Below are 21,038 nucleotides of genomic sequence, written 5' to 3'. Positions count from 1 at the left end.
CTAAAGAAAAGAATGAATAATTTAATTGGAAATCAGCAAAGGGATTTGAAATGTTATGGAGTCACCTTTGCTATACTTCTTTTAAATGAAATCATCTTGGATTAATGGAAAGGTCACACACATTGTTATTGATTCATTGTAATTTCTTCTTTACTATAAAAATTCTTCAGGATTATACCTGTGCGGTAAAAATCAACTCACGGTAACAAACCAAGCAAAAGAGGCACCAGAGCTCTGTTGCTATAGCAACTCAGCCGGGCAATGTCTTCTGGGACTCACTCTAAGGGAAGGTCCAATGATAGCGACTGATATTATTTCCTTTTCTGCTCTGATGACACATATGGATTTACTGTGAGTAAAAAAAGTAGCATGGTTCAAATTGCATACCTTTCCTGGTAATGAAAAATGCGCTGTTATGTAAAATTGCAAAGGAGTTTTAAACAAGTAGCAAGCAGAATAATACTTCCATTTATCTTGGTGAAAACGTACAGATAGCCATTACTCAGCAGGTGAATGTCAAAAATTCATTTTTTAAAAAAAAAATTAATGTAAACCTTTCCTGCAATTTAACAATTTATAAGAGCAGTGATTAGGATTTCAAAATCATCTAATGTCTTTCATTCATTTCTAGGGAAAATATGACCATGTTTGCCTCTGATGTGTGCAAAATCTCAGACAACGGTTATAGTGCTCTGATCCATGGTGAGAGAGATGGCTGTTATTAGCATATGAATATTTTCAGACTGGGCCCCTTTCTTTGCCCAACTTCCTTAAAAGATCACTTATTCAGGAAAAGCAAGCAGCAACATTTAAAATGTATTCAAACATTATAACATCAGATTTTAAGTTACCTTTTATAATATTTTGCTCCATTAAAGACACTCATTTGTTTGGAATTCATTCATGTTTCATGAGGCTGGGCTAATAACATGGTTCTAATTTACACTTTGGTAACACATCTCTCAAGGGACTTTGCAAATGTTAGTAGGTCCTCTTAAACTCTTCTTTCTGAGAAAAGCATATGTCCTGTGTGAATGCAAAATAAATGAGTAATGATTCACCATTGCTGTAAAAATAAATTGGCTGTTAGGGTGTTGTTTTTCTGAGATTTATTTCTTAAGATTGAAAAATTTTAAACATAGAAAAATTTAAACTAGACTTTGTTGCAGATTGCATCCACCTTTAAAAGCAAGAAAAATGTTAGTTGATATCTTTTACAAGAACAGAAAGATTAGCTAATATGTATATATGGGCAAATCTCTATTCTTATTTAAGTTAGAGAATTTACTTCTCTTTCCATGGAACTGTTAAGAGGGTATATCAAGTGAGAAGAACAATACATAAATGAGAACTCAAAACCAAAGATCCTTTCTCCTGAGAATTTGGTATTATTGGCCACCTAGCCATGAGTAGTTTTAAAATTTATGTTTACCTTTCACCTGGTCTGATTAGCACTTCTACTCATCTTCACCTGGATTACAATGCCTGTAAATTGTACAATACATTTGTGACTCTCTTTCACCTTGCATGTAGAATAGATTGAAAAATTTTTTCTCACCAGCCACAAATCAAAATTATTTAAACTTCTAGAAGCATTGGAAAATTCAGTGGCTTCATGTCCTGTGATTTCCAATTTTTGCACTGCTGTAGCTTTTCTGCTATGAAGATAGATTTGTTGCATATGTATATATACATGTATATGTGTATGTATATACACATATGTGTGTGTGTGTATTATAGTATGGTGTGTGTATGTGTAGTGAAAAGGAGCAATATCAGAAAGTTGATTAATCCAACGATTGGGCATTTTGATTTTAAGAGAAATATTAAGTTGATTTTTCTGTGCCTGAAATTTATACCCCTAGTCAAGAATTTTGTGAGAAAAATAAACTTTTATTTTGTCCACGTTTCATTACATATACCATTTAATATTCCCTGTATGTCGTCAGTGTGTCGGGTGCTTGTCTAACTACTCTCCTTGGATTCTTTTATTTAGCCCTCACAACTCTTTGAGAGAGACACTATTATGATTTCCATTTTCACAATAAGGAAACCAAACGTTAGGGAATTAATTACTTGCCAAAGGCCACAGAGCTGTAAGAGTCAAAACCTTTCTTTGAATTAAAGATGTCTGACTTCAGAGCCCATGGTTTTAATTACAGTCTATGCTTTCATTCTCTTTCAGACTGTCTAGTCTTTCAGCAGGTCATGTTGTGAGTATTGTTCCTCAACCTTTCAGCATCCGTTAATAATTGAACCGTACTTAATGTGCAGCTCCTAATTCACTCATCCCTTTGCTGGTGTGCTTTGGCAAAATAGAAATTTAATAGTCAACCCCCATTGGAAGGTCAGAAGAAAGTACCCAGGAAACAATGAGCATTACAAAAAACAACAACAACCCCCCCCCCCCAATTTTTTTTCAGAAAAACCAACCAGAATGGTTTTCGTATTGTACAGCATATTTATTGATTTTTAAAAATATATATATTGACCAGACTTGAATAATCTTCCAGAAGCCAAAATTTATTCTGGGAATGAAGAAACTAAGGGATATTCTCAATGAAATATGTATCCATTTTCAGTTTGCTTTTATGCAATTAGGGTTTAATCCTTTAATTTGATTATGTACGAAGTTTCTGAACATGCTGTGGAAAACGAGGAAGATAAAATTGTTTTTGTGTACCTCTTCATACTTTAATGAAAGGGTTTAAATTAGACTTAGGCCAAAGCACAAACTGAAAACTTTTAACATAGCAATTAGTGCTTTTAAAAGCAAGTTCCCTAAAAATGGATGTTGCATAATTTGTAAATAACATTTTTTTTTCTGAACTATTTTTATCCTTTTTCTTGATGGTGGTAGAGAATACCTTACTTTTCTATGGTTTATAAAGTGTATTCACTTGTACATTCTCATTTTATTTTCATTACTACTCTCTGAGAAAAATCAGTGATTGTTAATTTACATATCTTTTTAAATTGAGTAAACTGCAGATAAGAGATTTAACAACTTTCCCAAGGTAATCCAGCTAATAAGTAGTTAGTCTAGGGTTAAATCATATTATAAATCTTTATATGTTAGATTCCATATATTTTAAACTTCACACTATAAAATTTCCCTTTGAAGTTTTTTTTTATCTTAACAAAAATGGAAACACTTAGTCATTCACTGTGTTTTTGATTTAAGTCTCATTTGACTTGCATTACAAAGTAGATATTACACAATAACGTGAATTTGTAAAGTTTATAAGATTTTTCTCTTCCTTCCTTTTGTAGTTTTCCTAACAACAACAATTTCTTGGTTTATATGTTCTCTGCTGATATAAATGTGAATGATTTTAATGATTAAAAATATGAATGATATATTTTTTTTTGCAAAAGGAAAAGAAATGAAACAATTATACATAATGTGTCATGGCCTTGAATTATTAATGAGTCTTCTAGCAGCCAAAGCATAAATCTGTGAAATATCTGACATTATAAATTATATATAATTCTCCCATGGGCTTGAGTTGCATAAACAGGATACAGCCAGATTCATTGAGGAATGTACTTTGCAAATGTGGCCATCTTGAGTTTGTAGTGAATGTAGTCAAGCATGGTGGAAATATTTTCATTACAGCAGGGACTGTAATAAAATACGACTCATTTATGGGGTGGTTTATCTTTTTCATAAAATCAATGAATTAAGCTTCTGTGTGACTTGGTTATTTTACACCTTGTGTTGCATTTCTTCTCTAATACTTGACATTTTGAATTTCAGTTCCTCCATAAAAACTTGGAACCTTGAACCTGGACCCAGCAAGTGCCTCCTTTTTCTAACTGCCCAGCCTTTCATTGCAGGAGTCTTACTGATTCACACCAAATTTGAGTTCACTGGAATGGCATGTTTCAACTCTATTAGTCTTAACATTTTTGTTTGAAGCTTGGTTGTGTGTTATTTCAGGATACATTCTGCCATTTCCTGCCATCTTGTTAGAAGCATGCTAAGATCTTGAGGAAATCTTTGGGAGGATTTTGGGAGGAACAAGATGTAAAGATTTCAGTTTAATATTGATCTTAGGGCCCTGGCTGGTTGGCTCAGTGGTAGAGTGTTGGCCTGCATGTGGAAGTCCCAGGTTTGATTTCCATTCAGGGCACACAGGAGAAGCGCCCATCTGCTTCTCCACCCCTCCCACTCTTGCTTCTCTCTCTCTCTCTCTCTTTCTCTCTCTCTCTCTCTCACTTATCCTCCTGCAGCCATGGCTCAATTGGAGTAAGTTGGCCCTGGGCACTGAGGATGGCTCCATGGCCTCCACCTCAGTCAGTAGGGAGAGCTTAGCTGCTGAGCAACAGAGCAACGCCCCAAATGAGCAGAGCATCACCCCCTAGTGGTCTTTCCAGGTATATCCCAGTCTGAGCACATGCGGGAGTCTGTCTCTGCCTCCCCTCCTCTCACTGAATAATAACAACAACAACAACAACAACAACAATAATAATATTGGCCTTAGGATATATTCCCAATTTGTTTTATAATAAAAATCCCAAAGTTACTAAAAAAAAGAAATTTTATATATATATAAAAAAGTGAGTTATTTAGAGAGCTATTTGACATTTCCCTAAAAGAACCCCAGCAAGAAATCACATTTCATGACTCTTCTCTTAGTTTCAGCTTTCTTTTACATACTCGCTTCTCTTGCTAATTTCTAATCCTGCACTGCACTCACACCTTGTCCTTCTCATACTTTTGGCTATTATGGAGAAATGCTATTTCTCTGGCTCAGGGTTCTTATAATCTAGTTTGTGTTAGAGACAAATTTTAGGGGGCTCTAAACTCTATGAAAAAAATTATAATTATTTGAGAAATCACCATGGAAAGGGTTTTTTCATCCCTTAATCAAACAAAAAACAATCCTTCCAATGTTTTATTTGTTCATTTTCCAAGAAACCAACACCTTGGTTAACAGTCATTGACTTTCACTCTGAACACAGTCATTTGTCTTATTTTTCTGAAATCCAGCCTAACAGAGTATGTGGGACAGAGATAATTAGAGAGTTTCTCTGAGGCATCATTTGAAAGCTGGTCAAGGGAAGCTTGATTTAAAATCCATCTTCTCACTTTGGCATCAGGCAAAAGGTTTCTGAGAATCCCAATTTCAAAACTGTAACACCCATGTAGTAGTAACATATTAATTTGTCATCACCCATCAATGTGTCAGCCATAATAATATTACCCAGTCCAGGACTCAGTTTTTTATATTCATGGTCTTTTAACATCATGAGTTAATAGAAAAATTAAGGAAACTCCTATGGCCCACAGAACATTAAAAGCTTTATTAATGTCACATTACCCACCCACCTAAGGCTAAGATGGACTTCAGCCTTGTACAAGGAGGCACTTGGAACCACAATGTATATAACACAAATTTCCTCTCCCACAGTGATAGTCACAAAACACCTTTTTGCTGACCGGGTGGTGGAGCAGTGGATAGAGCGTCAGACTGGGATGCAGAGGACCCAGGTTTGAAACCCTGAGGTTGCCAGCTTGAGCGTGGGCTCAAATGGTTTGAGCAATGCTCACCAGCTTGAGTCCAAGGTCGCTGGCTTGAGCAAGGGGTCACTCAGTCTGTGGTAGCCCCCTGGTCAAGGCACATATGGGAAAGCAATCAATGAACAACTAAGGTGCCACAATGAAGAATTGATGCTTCTCATCTGTCTCCATTCCTATCTGTCTGTCCCTATCTATCCCTCTCTCTGACTCTCTGTCTCTGTCAAAAGAACAACAACTAAAAAACAAAACAAAACACCTTTTTTGCCTCCATTTTCTAACAACTTACAGTCAACATGACAAATAACTAGAAGTGTTCTGAGAAGCAAGGTGAGGATTCTCATATCCAACCAGGGAGATATCATCTATTTCTTGTATTTACTCAACATCATATAGCAAAAAGAAACCCTCCAATATGCACTGAAAGAATTTCAGAGAAACCTGAATTTTATTGAAATCTTGGCTTCAAAGATTGAACAGGATCTTCCTTCACGTGCAATACCATAGATCAGGTGGATAACACATTATATATCAACTAGTGAAAGATAAAGATGAGCCTGACCAGGCGATGGCACAGTGGATAAAGTGGCAACCTGGGATGCTGAAGACACAGATACAAAACCCTAAGTTTGGCCCTGGCCGGTTGGCTCAGTGGTAGAGCGTTGGCCCGGCGTGCAGGAGTCCCAGGTTCGATTCCTGGCCAGGGCACACAGGAGAAGTGCCCATCTGCTTCTCCACCCCTCCCCCTCTCCTTCCTCTCTGTCTCTCTCTTCCCCTCCCACAGCCAAGGCTCTACTGGAGCAAAGTTGGCACGGGCACTGAGGATGGCTCTGTGGCCTCTGCCTCAGGCGCTAGAATGGCTCTGATTGCAGCAGAGCAACGCCCCAAGATGGGCAGAGCACCGCCCCCTGGTGGGCATGCTGGGTGGATCCCGGTTGGGTGCATGCGGGAGTCTGTCTGACTGCCTCCGTTTCCAGCTTCGGAAAAATACAAAAAGAAAAAAAACCCAAAACTCTAAGTTTGCTGGCTTGAGCACGGGCTCATCTGGCTTGAGGGCGGGCTCACCAACTTGAGCATGGGGTCGCTAGCTTGAGCATGGGATCATAGACATGACCCCAGGGTCACCAGCTTGAGCCCAAAGGTCACTGGCTTGAGCCTAAGGTCACTGGCTTGAGCAAGGGGTCACTTACTCTGCTGTAGCTTCCATGGTCAAGACACATATGAGAAGCAATCAAAGAACAACTAAAGTGCCACGACTAGGAGTTGATGCTTATCTCTTTCCGTTCCTGTCTCTCTATCTCTCTCTCTTAAAAAAAAAAAAGATGAAGATGAAGATGAACTATTTTAAAGATAAAAGGAAGATAGCCTTGACTAAAAGATAAAGGAATTATAACCGTAATAATATCTAATCACATTAACGGGAAAGAAATATTTCCCAAGGATGATTTGACTTTAGAATCATAATGCTAAGACAGAGAATCTGGTACATGACCTTTAATTATGATTGAAGGCCTTTCTATAAATTACCTTTCAGATAAAGTGTTTCTTTGTGAGTATGTGACCACTGTGAGATTAGAGTGCTACATAAATTCATTTTTAATTATAATAGAATGTGATAGAGTGCCTCATGGATCACATGGTTCTCTGAGGGTAAATATATTTGTAGGGCCTTGAATAGAAGCAGGACCAACATCAGTGACCTGAATGGGTACCAGGGAAGTTAGAACAAGATGGCAGGATATCTCCCAAAGTAGAAGGTTTCACATTGACCATAATGGCTTCATTTACTTAACAATTTTTTTTTCTAGGACTTCATCAGACACTCTCTAGAGTCTGCTGCAACATTTCTCTTGTGAAAACAAGGCACAGACTTGATGTCTGTTTCCCAGGCAAAATTACTTCCTTAACACGTTTCTCTTATTTTTATAGTAAGAGTTCTGAGCAATGAACAGAAAACCAAAGGACCCCAGAACATAGATAATTCTAGCATTTGTGTTTTAAAATGCAAATGGCTAACACAGTCGACAATTCTTAGATGATGTATGCTTCCGTTATCACTTACTGTGGATTATTAAACCATAAAACTTCCTTTCACTGGAGGAGATGAAAAAATATATACAAATAGTCATTCTCATTGTAACTTTTACCAAAAGGATTTCTTTAATCTTGTCACAAAAGGTCACAGTTTGCATTTCCAGGTAATGTTCGTGTGCCTTTCTGCAGTGGAGGTGGAGAGCACTTTATGAACTTCGTATCTTCTTGTTTCAGTAGGGTCTTCATGGTTGTGCCTATGTCTCCACAGCCAAAGCAAAGCAGACATTTAAGGTAATTACTTAGATAATTAAGGGGAAACCTCTCCACTTTGCTTTCACTGTGGAGCCTTGACCTCTAGACCAATGAGGGAAGTTGGGCAACAAAAAGTGAATAATTTACCTATGTTTTTCTTTCTATTTTTTTTCTTAATAAAGTATTCAAATGATGGGTCTCCCATCATACTTTGTGACAGTGGCAATCTGAGGCTTACGGTGGGTGGCAGGCGGAAGCCCGGTATTTTTCTCTTTTCTGAGTATAAGTCCCACACTCCAGAGTGTCTCTTTGTCAACCTTATTATTACAACAGTTCAAAAGTATAAACCATGATTTGGCTTCTGTATGCAGTATTATCTTAAGTCTTTGCTTTAAAGTATTTAAGATAATATGCTTATAGAATAAAAAGGAAGCACCGTCTAAGCCGTATAATTTCAGCATATTTCCTTTCTGTTCCCACTGCACAAATGGCCCTTTGTGGTTTTTCATATACGGAGCCTCATGAGCTCCTGCCATGTCTCTGCTCCTGACATCATCCTTATCCAACGTACCAGCAGCGCTTTTCCTAACACATGGGATTTATTACTTGGGTGTAAGAAAGGTTGAAGAGGACAGGAATGGAATATAACATGAACTTGCCACCCTGAGGTTGCCAGTGTGCATAGAAGGGTTGGTTCATTTTTAGGTTTTAAATATTAATAATTCTGATCTCAAAAGAGCAGCTTACTTGAATAAGTGTTACCTGTTTTGCACAAATACAAAATATTCATTACAAAAGTCCCATTTTGTAAATGACTTAAATAGGATAACTGTATCTTGAAACGACAATCTGAGAATTAGTTTAGATTTCTAAAGAAGTATTGTTCAATGCATTTCTTAATGAATAATTTATCCTTCATTTAATCACCAAATGCATGAGTATGTGAAATGTGCAGACGACTACTAGAATTCTCAAGGATACTATCACTGTATTAACTCTTTCTTTGTAGAGATCATGCTTTACAATGTAAATAATTGGTCATACACTAAGAATTCTGACAATGAAGTATAATTTAATTGATTATAGACATTAATAATTGACAAATAAAAGAAAGAGGTTAGTTCTTGAAAAGTCACTTTTAACATCTCCTTATTGAACCTGAAAATATGTTATAAAACATTAGAGTGCCTGATTGAGTTGAAAACAGTAGATATCACGTCCCTTGGACCTGCTGAGATATGGTGCACAAAGATTTAAAAAGCAAGTTACTATTAAATGAAGGTGAAATGTTGGTTTGTTGTGCTAATCTGGATATGACAGCCCTGACCCCCATTCAGCACCAGGGTTGTTTGAACCACTCTTGCTGACTGGGTGTGAAGTTTGCCTTTCAATATTCAGATGTCCCTTGGTTAAAATATGTTGCCTGACAGATTTTCTTTGTTCAGGGAATATGAGTGTGTATTCTTTTCACTACTTAAATTTCCACACTTCTCCTTGCTTCTCTTAAAGTAATTTTTTTTTCATAAGTGTCTTTTAGGAGGGCACGGATTGAGTTAGAAAGTCAGGAATGTAGTTATCTGATAACCCTCATTATAATTCTTTGTATTTTAAGGTGAGTCGTTAAAGAAAATCTTTGAAGTTCATAGGATCTCAATAAGCACCATGGAATTTGTAGGATGGGTTTGTAGTGGAGCAGGCATGCTATTTTTCGGGGTAGAGGGGCAGTTCAAATCCTGCTTTGGGGAGGCAAAAAACAGTAGAGTTCTTGCCTTTTCTCTGCCTTCCTTCTTTTCCCAGAGAAGGTGAGTTAGAGAAAGAGAGGTGACTTTGTCCAGTTTTCAGAGTGGCGTCCCCCATCCTGGTTCCTTGTGTTTCTATTTAAATGCAGACGTAGAAGGATAACACAGCCATGTTCCTAACAGAAGTGAAATGCACAAGAATCAAGGTCAAGAGACCTACTTCCTGGGGACATCTCTCAGAGAGCCTGGGCTGAGCTTTATGATTGGGCTCTTTTCTGGTCCCAGAACAGAGGACCTTCAGTGGGTGCGGCCCATTTCAGGCTCATATGTCCTTTCATCGTTGAACCCAGGCAGTTCTGGGAGGATGTGAAGAACTTCCTGGACAGTGACAAGCAGAGGGTCAGAAGGCTTTATCACCACTTGGACCCAGCAGATAAAATGCCTGGAGATTGACAGGGGTTAACCCCCTAATTCTTCCTTCAGGGGCTGCAGTCTGCTGCTTGTGCATCCGCCTTCCTGTCCCACCACTCCCTGAAGGAGGCTCTGCCTTCTGGCCCTTGAGACTCTTCCTGGAGGGTTGCCAAGCTGCCTTCAATCCTGCGCCTCCTTACCCTGGCCTGTCCCTAGTCTTCAGTTCTCCCCTGCCTCATTTCAGACACCTTTCCACAGATGGGACTTAGGTTCTAGTCATCTTCATTCCATACGTCCCGGGCCACCCCTCTGTCCTAGGCCCTCAGATTTAGATCACCTTTGGGTCTTACCAGGTCTATACAGGGCTGGAATTGGAATTGTCCTGGGACTTGTCTGGTGTGAACTGTTGTTCTCTCTGTAGTGAGATTGCCTTATCTGCCTGCCCTTGTTGGTACTTCTTAGATTAATTCATTTCATTCTTAAGATGCCCCTATCAACTCCCTTCCCAAAGGAGGTCATAGAAAAGGTGGCAAGCAGTTTAACCATTTAGATTTTAGCTTTTTAACTGTTAGCTGTTCCCATGTAACCAGAGGCTACTGAGGGAGGTGCTGATGTATTTAAAATGCCTCCACCCAGGATTTGTTGTTCGGTCATTCCCAGTTTAATGTGTCAAAGGTTTTTTGTTTGTTTCATTTTAAGTATAATTTTATACTCAATGATCTCCAGACCTATTTATACTGTTACAAGTATTTCTCCAGAATAACCCAGTGCTTTCTCATATTACTAGGTGTTAGAGCTACTACAAGTGGCTTTTCTTCACACATGTTCTCTCTCTTTTCTCCTGAAAGTCAAGGGCTTTCAAAACAAGATATATCAATGATTAAAATGTATTTAGTATGCTATTTTAAACAGAGAACTTTCACCATATTTTAAAAAGAACAATCCTGGATTTTTCCAATCACAGTACATTGGAAGATTTTTCTAAGAGATGCATAATCGAGTTGCTTGGGTGAGTCCTTACAGCAGTTTTCTTTGGTACAGCAATTCCCATTAAACTGGGAATTGACTTTAAGAATTTAGATCATATTGGGGGAGACATTGAAGTTTAATATAAAGATCTCCCTTTCGCTGATCTTCCATGTGATACGTTTCTTAGATTTGAAGTTGGAATTCCCAATAGTAGTACCTATTGTAGGATGTTTCTGTTAATCTGGACTTACGGAATCCTGAAAGGCTATTGGGAGGAAGAGGTGTGGGCTGAGACTCTAGGAGGTTCAGGAGGAAGGAGAGTGTTTCAGCCAGAGTCAGAAGGGTGCAGCCTATGCCGAGACTCAGGAGCACTGGGGAAAAGGCCAAGGCAGGGAGAGCTAAAAGGGATGAAAGGAAGACAGAGATATCAAAACTCTCAGACGTGCAGCCTCCAGAGCAGAGGGCCAAGTATAGGAGAGGGTGATATGAGCCTCAGGAAGGGGAGACGTGAGGTGGTCAGGCACAGAGTCAAGTCACGAGGACCCACCTGTATGATAAGAGCTGTGGCTTTCTCTTGAAAACAATAGGTAGATGCCAAAGAATTTTTATAAGGGCACCTGTGTAAGTAAATTGTATTTAAAATCACTTTGGCTCTACTATAGAGAATGAAGAGAAAATGGGTGAGTACCATCCAACCATATTGGCTCGGGAGTGGGTAAGTCAGGACATTGGCAGCTCAGCCTGGAGACCTATCTGATAAAAATTCCAGATAGGACATGTATTATGACCGACAGGGTAAGTCTTCCTATCTTGGTAAGTAGGTTATTTAAAATCGAAACACTGTGAAGTTCATCTTTTCCCCTTAAACAGAATATCTGAAAAGCAGCATGTTGATTTTGGCTTGTTTTGATACATCTGTCTGGCATAGAGGAATTAACTAGGTTTCAATCAGTCAGAATTTCCACTTCTTAAAGAATTTTTTAATGAGAACCTTACCATAGATTAAAATTGTAAGCTACTTATATAGACTGAAAGAGAATGACTGGAAATGGTGTCTTTATATTTTACTACTAGGGTGAGTTGTCAATTTCATCAATTTATCTTTTGAAAATATATGTAAAAAACAACAACAACAACAAAAAAACAATAATAAAACCTCTGGGCAATACCAATTGACAAGAGTCAAAGAAATTAAGAGAAAAGGAACAAACTGGTATTTACTATCAACAAGTTTTTAGAATTTGTTTCTCTAAGCTCTTGTTTTCCAGATGTTACCCAGATTCTCAGTTCCAAATCAGGCTGGTGATTTAGGACATTTTCTTTTACCATAGCCAGGTTATAAAAAATACAGTGCTCTTCCCCCCAATAAGCACAGCAATGAGTCCAAGGCATTTTCTGTGAAAACTATTCTTTGGTTTAAGAATATTCTCCATAGACTCTGTGTGGTGGGCTTAGTGGTAGAGCGTCAGCCCAGTGTGCGGACATCCCAGATTCAATTCCCAGCCAGGGCACACATAAAAAACGACTATCTGCTTCTCTTCCCCTCTCTCTCCCTTTGCTCTGTCTTCCCCTCCACAGATAGTGGCTCAATTCCTCCAAGCATTGGCCCTGGGCACTGAGGATAGCTTGGTTGATTTGAGCATTGGCCCCAGACAGGGGGTTGCTAGGTGGGTCGCTATAGGGGTGCATGCAGAAGTCTGTCTCTATCTCCCCTCCTCTCACTAAAAATAGAAAAGAAAAAAGAATCCTTCCCAGAGTATTCTTTGGCAATTTACAAATTTCTTTATATGAGTCCATCACATATATACCCAGAAAGCCATGAGTCCAGATGTGTGGCTGAGTTCAGAGCTTTGGGTACAATTCAATGCAATTTATCCTTTTCCTGTTAAGTCTGTGAGTGGTCAGCAACAAATATTAAGCACCTACTATATGTCAGGTACTAGTATTATGCTCAGAGCAGTAAACAAATCAGTCTCTTCATATTTTGGGAGTGAGGAGACAGAGAATATACTCATAGATCAAAAATCAGATAGTACAAAGCCAAATAGAAATATTTTAGGCTTTGTGGGCCATACAGTTGTTGTCATAGCTACTCAACTCTATTGTTTTAGCACAAGAGCAGCCATAGGCAATATGTAATAAATGGCAGTGTTCTAATAAAATTATTTACAAAAATAAGATAGGGCAGGATTTGTCCTATGGGCCATATTTTGCTGATTCCTAACATAAATCAATAAATACATAAGCTCTTTCCATGTACTAATAAGGTCAGAACAGGATGACATGGAAGAGAGGTACTAGATGTGACTGATCTGGCTACAGTGGCTGGGGAAGGCCTCCTGGTGGGTGGATTAAATCAACACCCAAGCAATTGAAGAGCAAGTTGTCAGTTTCATCAATTTATCTTTTGAAAAAATATATAAAGCTCTTAAAGTAAAGTTAGATTATAAATTTCTAGAGAGTCAGTACTATGTAAGACAGTCCTCTGTTGTTAAAGGCAGTTTCACTAATCCCTCATGTAATGAGTCAGCCTGTATTAATTCATCCTTCCTCACGTAATGACTCAGCCTGTATTAATTCATTCATTCATGGTGATACTTAGCATTGAGAAAATGTAACACTGGTCATTGTTTTTTGTATATGTTGCCTTGAAGCGTGTGAGCAGTATTTTGTACTAGTTTCTATCCTGGGTGCCTAGTTTGGTATCTTTACACTGTTGGCACACCACAGCTATTGGGTTTTCATTTCGTGGGGATTAGAAAAATTAAAAACAAATGCAGCTAGGCTTCCAACAAGAAGTGGCTAGATCAATTATTTGTTTTGCAGTATATCAATGATGATGAAAACATTAACCAAAGAAAAAGAAGGAAAATATTTTTGAATCTCAACAAAAATCTCAATTTTTGTCATAGCTACTCAGCTCTATGTAATAAATGGCAGTATGTAATAAATGGCAGTGTTCTAATAAAATTATTTACAAAAATAAGATAGGGCAGGATTTGTCCTATGGGCTATATTTTGCTGATTCCTGGTCTCTCTGGTTCAGATCTATAGGGTTAATTGTTTTAAGTGTAGTTGTTAAATCCTGAGCCATATAAAAAATTAGAAAGGCAGTGGTGAAGCATCGACCCATGTGTGGATGTCCTGATTTAGATTCTCGGTCAAGGCACACAAGAGAAATGACCATCTGCTTCCCTGCCCCTTCCCTTCCTGTCTCTCTCTCTCTCTCTCTCTCTCTCTCTCTCTCTCTCTCCCCCTTCTGCAGCCATGAATAGATTGGAGTGAGTTGGCCCCAAGCACTGAGATATGGCTCCATGGCCTCCATCTCAAGCACTAAAAAGAGCTTGGTTGCTGAGTAACAGAGCAATGCCCAAGATGGGCAGAGCATTTTCCCCTATTGGGCTTGCCAGTTGATCCTGGTCAGGTCTCATGCAGGAGTCTGTCTCTGCCTCCCTTTTCATAGGATAAAAAATAAAGAAATAAAATAACGATAACTCCAAAAAAGAAATTAGAAAGGCAAGTTTATCAATAATACTATGTGACATTTGGCTCGCTTGGTTAAAGCATGTGGAAAAATTTGTCAGATATTATCTCCTGTGTATAAGGATTTGGATTTCAGTCAGGGACTCAGACCTCAAAGATTTAGTTGGAAAGAAAGCCCAAAAGGAATAACTCAAGTAAAATAAAATAAGATGAAATAAAAGGTGCCATAAGATGGAACTTACTTCAACTACAGATGCACTAATTCATTTGACAAAAATTTGCTTACAATCAGCTAGGCACTGTTCCAGGCCCTGATGAATTTACATACAAGTGGGCCAATGTGAGTTGGATTTATCTGGAAAGCTTTCAAAAAGAAGATAGAAATTCACCAGTGTCTTGAGAAATGAATGGGATTTGAATAAGGGAGGGCATTTTTAGAGGATTTTAAGGTGAATATAATAAAGGAATAGGAAGAACTCAGGCAATGTTTGAATAGGGAGAGGGCCAAATTCTTCTGGAGATCATATGAAGACTTTACATAGGGAATAATATGAGAAAGGTAGGTTGGGGGCAAATATGGAGGGCCTTGAATATAAAGTCAAAATGCAATTTAACCTGAAAGTATTAGACCGCCATTGGGGTGTTGAGGTAGATATAGCATGATAAAATGAAAGTTAAGGCAGTTACCCAGAAGAGGGTTGAATATAGGTTGGAGCAATTAATTAGGAAATTATTCCAATTGTTTATAGGATATTAGCATTAATTAAAATGGTGGCAGAGAGAATGGAAAGAAAAAAATGGACAACATGAGTAGTATTTTGAGGGTAGACTTGATTGGACATTAAGAGCATAGAGGAGAGATTTTTAAATGACTTTTTCCCAAAAAAATATAGTTAAAAGAAGAAATTTCTTATAGTTTCAGAGTCTCTGAGGTTAAGTAATTCTGTCATCGACTTGCTGCACACCCTGATCAAGTTATTTGATAACTTAGTTACCTGTGATGTGAATAATAATAGTACTCATTCAGCAGATATTCCACAAATGCTTTTCTAGGTCCCAAGAATAGAACGGTGAATAAAAAAGACAAGGTCACTGCCTTGAAAGAGTATACAGTACTTTCTAGTAATGCACTTTTAAATTAGCAAATATACAAGATGACTGGGTTCTGGCATGTGTCAGAAGAAAACATTTGGTGCAATCCAGAGTGATGGGATTCAGGAGGCGTTACATTAGGGAAAGCTCGAGGTGGGGGCCTCTCCAAGGAAATAATAGTTGAAGTGCCACCTAAATGATGAGAAGAAGCCAGGCTTGGGAGGGGACAAGAGGAGCCAGCACGCAGCCTGGCTTGTTTGAAGAGCGGTGCAGCAGGTTTTTCGCCTTGCATGTGAATAATACCCGGAAAGGGACCGATGCAGGCATGAATACCTCCAATAGTACACATAGTGCATGGTTGTCAGTCGGTGGGTGGAAATGAGAGTGTTTTTGTTGTTGTTGTTTATTGATTTTAGAGAAGAGGGTAAGAGCTGGAAGCATCAATTCATAGTAGTTGCTTCTCATATGTGCCTTGACCAGGCAAGCCCAGGGTTTTGAACCGGCAACCTCAGCATTCCAGGTCTATGCTTTATCCATTGCACCACCACAGGGCAGGCTAGAGTGTTTTAAAAGGGACACCTGCCCTCTAGTGTTCTCTGTAAATTATTTAATCCTTTAGTGGGCTTTTCCCAACTCTTCCCAGTACCAGGGAGGATGTTAACAGCATGCGTACACACATTTGCTTAGTAAAATGCAGTAAGATTGCCTTATGGAAGAAATAAAGAAAAAAAATTCTGAGAAGCCAGCCTCTGCCGGGGGAGAGTGGTATTTCTCTATTTATTTCTGTAAATGAGAAGGCTCGGGAACAGAGGGGAACAAGCAGCGTTCTGTTGAGAGGGATGACTTGCATATTTTCACTTGGTCTGTTCATTCTTACAGAAACCAGGGCAAAACAATGATCCCATTAAATGTTATCTTTTCTCACATCAGTTTTTTTTTTTCCTTTTGGTGGTGGTGAGGGGGGGAGAAAACCCCGGAATCAGAGAATACTTTGATTCTGTTGGTGTGGGTTTAAATTCTGTCTGTTCACCCACAAGAAAATTCTGAAAAATGGGCCCTAGAATTTTCTTCTTTATGAACTCTGGTCATCTTTCTGGTTTTTTTGTCCATCCCTCTAGTGTGGGAGATGGTGAGACAATAGAGAACAGAGTGAATACTGTGGACCGGACCCACCTCCTCTCCACCTCTGTCCCCAGGCTTCCTTGCTCTCGTCTAGTCTAGTTTCTTCTGTCAACACACTACGCTGTTTTCTGCTCACAGGCCTTTGGAAATACTGTTCCTCTTTCTGGAGTTCATCTCCTTTCTCTATTTGCTAACATTTCATCTTTTAGTTGTTACACCTAATGTCCTTCCTCCAACAGGCTTTCCTTCCTCCCCACATGTCTCTGTTAAGGTTCTGATCCTCAGCACCTTACACTTCACCTTCCTTCATCACTGTTAAAAACCTTAAGGGCTATGACTTGTGTTAAGATTTGCTCAAGGATTTCTCTCAGTATAACATCGTCTCTGGTACTTAGCCTTGCATGAGACAGCTGTATCATTGGTACAGGGTGAGGCTAACATAGGTTTACAGTTGTTCATATGGAAAAAATTAATAAACAATAACTAATAAATAGTAATATAAGAAGAAACCACATTTTGCGTGCTCACATCTGTAAACCTACTTTTGCCCCAGCCTGCATTTGCCAAGTGCATTGTACCGAAATAAACAGATAACTGTTGAGACAACGCAGGGTTTTTGAAGGTTGAGGGACTCTGAAAACACAGATGTGGAAAACTGATTTCATTAGTTGGCTGTGAGTAACAGAAACAAACAAGACATCAGTGACTTAAAGGAGGTGGAAGTTTATTTCTCCATCATTAAAGTCTGGGGCTGTTTGGACGACTCTGCTTCTCAAAGTCCAGAGGGACTCAAGCTTTCTCCAACTTATCACTCAACCGTGCTGGTGCTGGATCTCAGACACAGGGTCCAAAATCACTCTGTGTCCCACTGCAGCACCCCACCTCACCACCCATCCCAGGCAGAACCACAGAGGAAAGGAAAAAGAAGGGACCAAGTGCCTGTGCCACTTAAGGAAAGTCCCTGACTCACTGACTCTCTGCTTACATTTCATTGGCTGTAACTTAGACATGTGGCCACATCTACCTGCAGAGAGACTGGGAAAATTGCCTTTTCTGGGCAGCTCTGGGCCCAACTGAAATTTCTACTGCTGTAGAGAAGGAAAAAAAGTAATAGGATCAACCATGTCTTTCCTAGGAAATGATGGTAACATCACAAAAATCAGTCTTAAGCTGAATGATCACTTGGCAGCTCATCAAGCATTAATTGTGGCCTTCAATTTAAGATTTTGTGTCTATAATTTGTAATAAAAATTAGAGATAAGAATCACTGATATTACAGTAATATATGTTGAATAGTGTTTTTTTAAGTGAGAGGAGGGGAGATACAGACTCCCGCATGCACCCCAACCGAGATCCACCCAGCAAACCCCATTTGAGGCCAATGCTCAAGCACCAGACTATTTTTAGTGCCTGAGGCTGACATGCTTGAACCAACCAAGCTATTCTCAGGGGCCAGGATACATACTTGAACCAATCGAGCCACTGGTTGAGAAAGGGGAAGAGGGAAACAAGGGGAAGAGGGAGGGGGCAGAGAAGCAGATAGTCGCTTCTCCTGCATGCCCTGACAGGTATTAAACCTGGAACGTCTATATGCCAGGCCGATGCTCTATCCACTGAGCGGTCTTTTGTTTCTGTTTTGCTATTTTTGTGCAATTTGTACAGGAGACAAACATATCAAGGACAGTTTTTAATAAGGAATAGCATGGTCTTCTCATAAAATGTACTGACTTGCAAAAAGTTTAATTCTAACTGAATTCAAGATTAAATTTAAGTCACGTAAGTCTTTAATTTTCAAAATGCATGGTAAAGGAGAGTAAGTGTGGTTTAGAAATAAAGAAAAAATTGTCATAGATCATGTTTATTTTATGCTTGACTATTTACAAAGTATATACTTTGAACTAAGGACATTTGGCCCTATAACAGCTTCCAAAGCTAGATAGATTTACAGATGGAAACCTGAGAAATTAAGACCAGGCCAGAATCAGACAACTTCTAAGTGACAAAGTCAAGACAGATTCATGTTCATGTCTTATTTTTAAGTTTTGCCTCCTGACTCCAAATGCATGTCAAAACTTGATGAACAAACATGTGGAAATATGGATGAGAACAGATACATCTGCAAAACAACTTTCTGGGAAAACAGGCAATAGGAGGAATTAGGATATTTATATGGGTACCTGGTAGTCTTTAGCCATAGTTTGTAGAGAAATTCCATATGGAATCCTCCATGGTCAGGGCTTTGAATGACTTAATTATTACACCAAAGGCAGCAACAGAGAGTGGCAGGGAATACTGCCCTTTGACAAACCAGGGACAGCACACATACACTGCAGACATACTGTGGTCTACATTCTGGTGTCACTAAGCAACCACGAGCACATTGCTTTGTATTCTGAGTTGCTCACCGAGCTAGGAGTGTCTGCTAGAAGGCCCTGCAGAGCTAGGCTCTATGGAGAGCAAGATTAAATGGAATTCAAAGACATTATGGCTGCTCTCAGAGGATATCTGTTTCCTGACACGTGTCCCCACCCGTGCTATTTCAGCAGGTCATGTATGCGCGCAGCTGCCACTTGGCCTGATTCAGAATTTTTCACTCACCGGTTTAATTAAAATTTCTAGCAAGCACCATCTATCATTTCTCTTTTGTAATTTGTCTCTCCCAGAGAGAAAAGTGCAGTACTCATTACCTCTTGCATGTTTCTAGTGCCTTTGTTTCTATAGGAAAAGATTCTTAATCCCTTTAGCAACGCGTAGGTTTTCATTGGGAAACTTAATGCAAAGCACATCTCCATCGTGGGTTCTGTTTTGAGCTTAAAAATATGTGTGTGAACTCCCTGAGGTTTATTATTTAACTCAGTGAAATATAAAGACTGAGAACAGGAATTGTTTTTTTAATAATAATGCAACAAAGTAGTTTCCATCTTGAGATAGCCAGACCCCCAGGTCTTGTGCTTGCAGAAACCAGGACTCAGGCTAATTTCAGTGTCTCAGAAAGGAAAATAAAAGGGTGTGTGGTCACATTCAATGTCAGGCTTTAGGTTGAATTAGTATAACAGTTGTTTCTTTATACTAATCAGTTGATGATTTACATAGCATATATATGTTTTTGACTAATTCTTATGGGGACTAAGTTATTTCTTAATGAATAAGTTTTGCAGGCAAATTCTCCCAGCATGATATGTAAGCAGATTGCAGATTTTAGAATAAAATATGAAATACAGCCCTGGTGCTGTTCTGTCACTTTGAATTAATAATATTCAACATGCAACAGCTGCTTAATATTCAACATGCAACTGTGAGAATGAATTTTCTCATCTATACTAAGAGGACTAATGGACAATGTATTTGTTATGAGAACTGGAAAGAACCACCTAGTCCAGCAATGAGCACATGGTAGCATATAAAGGATGATTACCAGCATCATCATAATTATCATCATCCCGTCAATACATGGAGTTTAAAAGAAAAATGAAGTAAAAAATTTCCTTAGTTGTGAATCGATTGGGAAGCACTGTTTGAAGGTTCAGCCAAGGTAAGACTCAGCTGACAGGGCAAAGCCAGCTTGAGCTGATTCCTATCAGTTAAGGGCTCCTTGTCATCATCTGGGTAAAGAAAAGCATTGGATTGCTGGTCTCTAAGGTATCTGCTAGTGTAGATACTGTATATTTCTCCACCCAGTCAAGACTTCCCCACCTCATCTCTGCCATCTCTAGTTGTGTTGTCTGGTGAGTCACTCACTGCTCTTCTGTGAGCTGGAGTTCTTATCTGTAAAATAGATACAGAAATCCCTGTCTTCCAGAATGTTGTGCACTAAGACTGTGGCCTAGAGCAGAAATTGCTTCAACTGTAATTGGCCACTGATCACTCTAAGGACTTCACTCAGCTCTTCCCACGGTCAAGGTTTGCTAGGTTCTTCGCCATCATGGCGACACTGTCTGTGTGTGCTGCACGCTGCCTGCATCCTTCCTTCCTGGGTCCTGGAATCAAACCATGTCCTGCCTGTGTGTTCTCATAAGTGGTCTACGTCCTCTGCATATCTTCTGTCCACACTGTCATTAAAAGCATTTAACCGGCCTGACCTGTGGTGGCACAGTGGATAAAGCGTCGACCTGGAATGTTGAGGTCACCGGTTCGAAACCCTGGGCTTGCCCAGTCAAGGCACATATGGGAGTTGATGCTTCCTGCTCCTCCCCCTTGTTTCCCCCTTCTCTCTCTCTCTCTCTCTCTCTCCCCCTTCTCTAAAATGAATAAATAAAATCTTAAAAAAAAAAGCATTTAATCTTCATTTCTGAGACATTCCTCTTAGTATTCTTTCTACCTGCTTTTCTCATCTAGGTGTTATACTTATGACATCTGAGGTCACAGGCTAGATTTGTTTGCAGACCACGTTGCACCTTGTGATCCAGCCATAG

At 39.2% G+C, this 21,038-nt stretch overlaps 1 protein-coding gene across 6 annotated transcripts in view; it reads left to right on the top strand.

Annotated features, from left to right (window-relative positions):
* GAS2 (growth arrest specific 2) overlaps positions 1 to 21,038 on the top strand; it is a 136,434-nt gene that overhangs the window by 90,442 nt on the left and 24,954 nt on the right. For 4 of the 6 annotated variants that reach the window (XM_066364334.1, XM_066364327.1, XM_066364341.1 and 1 more), the window contains exon 8: positions 7,796 to 7,849. The exons of 1 other annotated variant lie outside the window; for it this stretch is intronic. In XM_066364334.1, the coding sequence (XP_066220431.1) occupies positions 7,796 to 7,849 (54 nt within the window). Of the gene's footprint in view, positions 1 to 7,792; positions 7,850 to 21,038 lie in introns of all 6 variants that reach the window. One more of the 6 variants, XR_010748929.1, reaches the window with a different exon arrangement.

This window comes from Saccopteryx leptura, chromosome 1, assembly GCF_036850995.1.
Source record: "Saccopteryx leptura isolate mSacLep1 chromosome 1, mSacLep1_pri_phased_curated, whole genome shotgun sequence".
NCBI lineage: Eukaryota > Metazoa > Chordata > Mammalia > Chiroptera > Emballonuridae > Saccopteryx > Saccopteryx leptura.
Note: the sequence above shows the minus strand (reverse complement) of the source record. Positions and strands in the feature narration are given on the sequence as shown.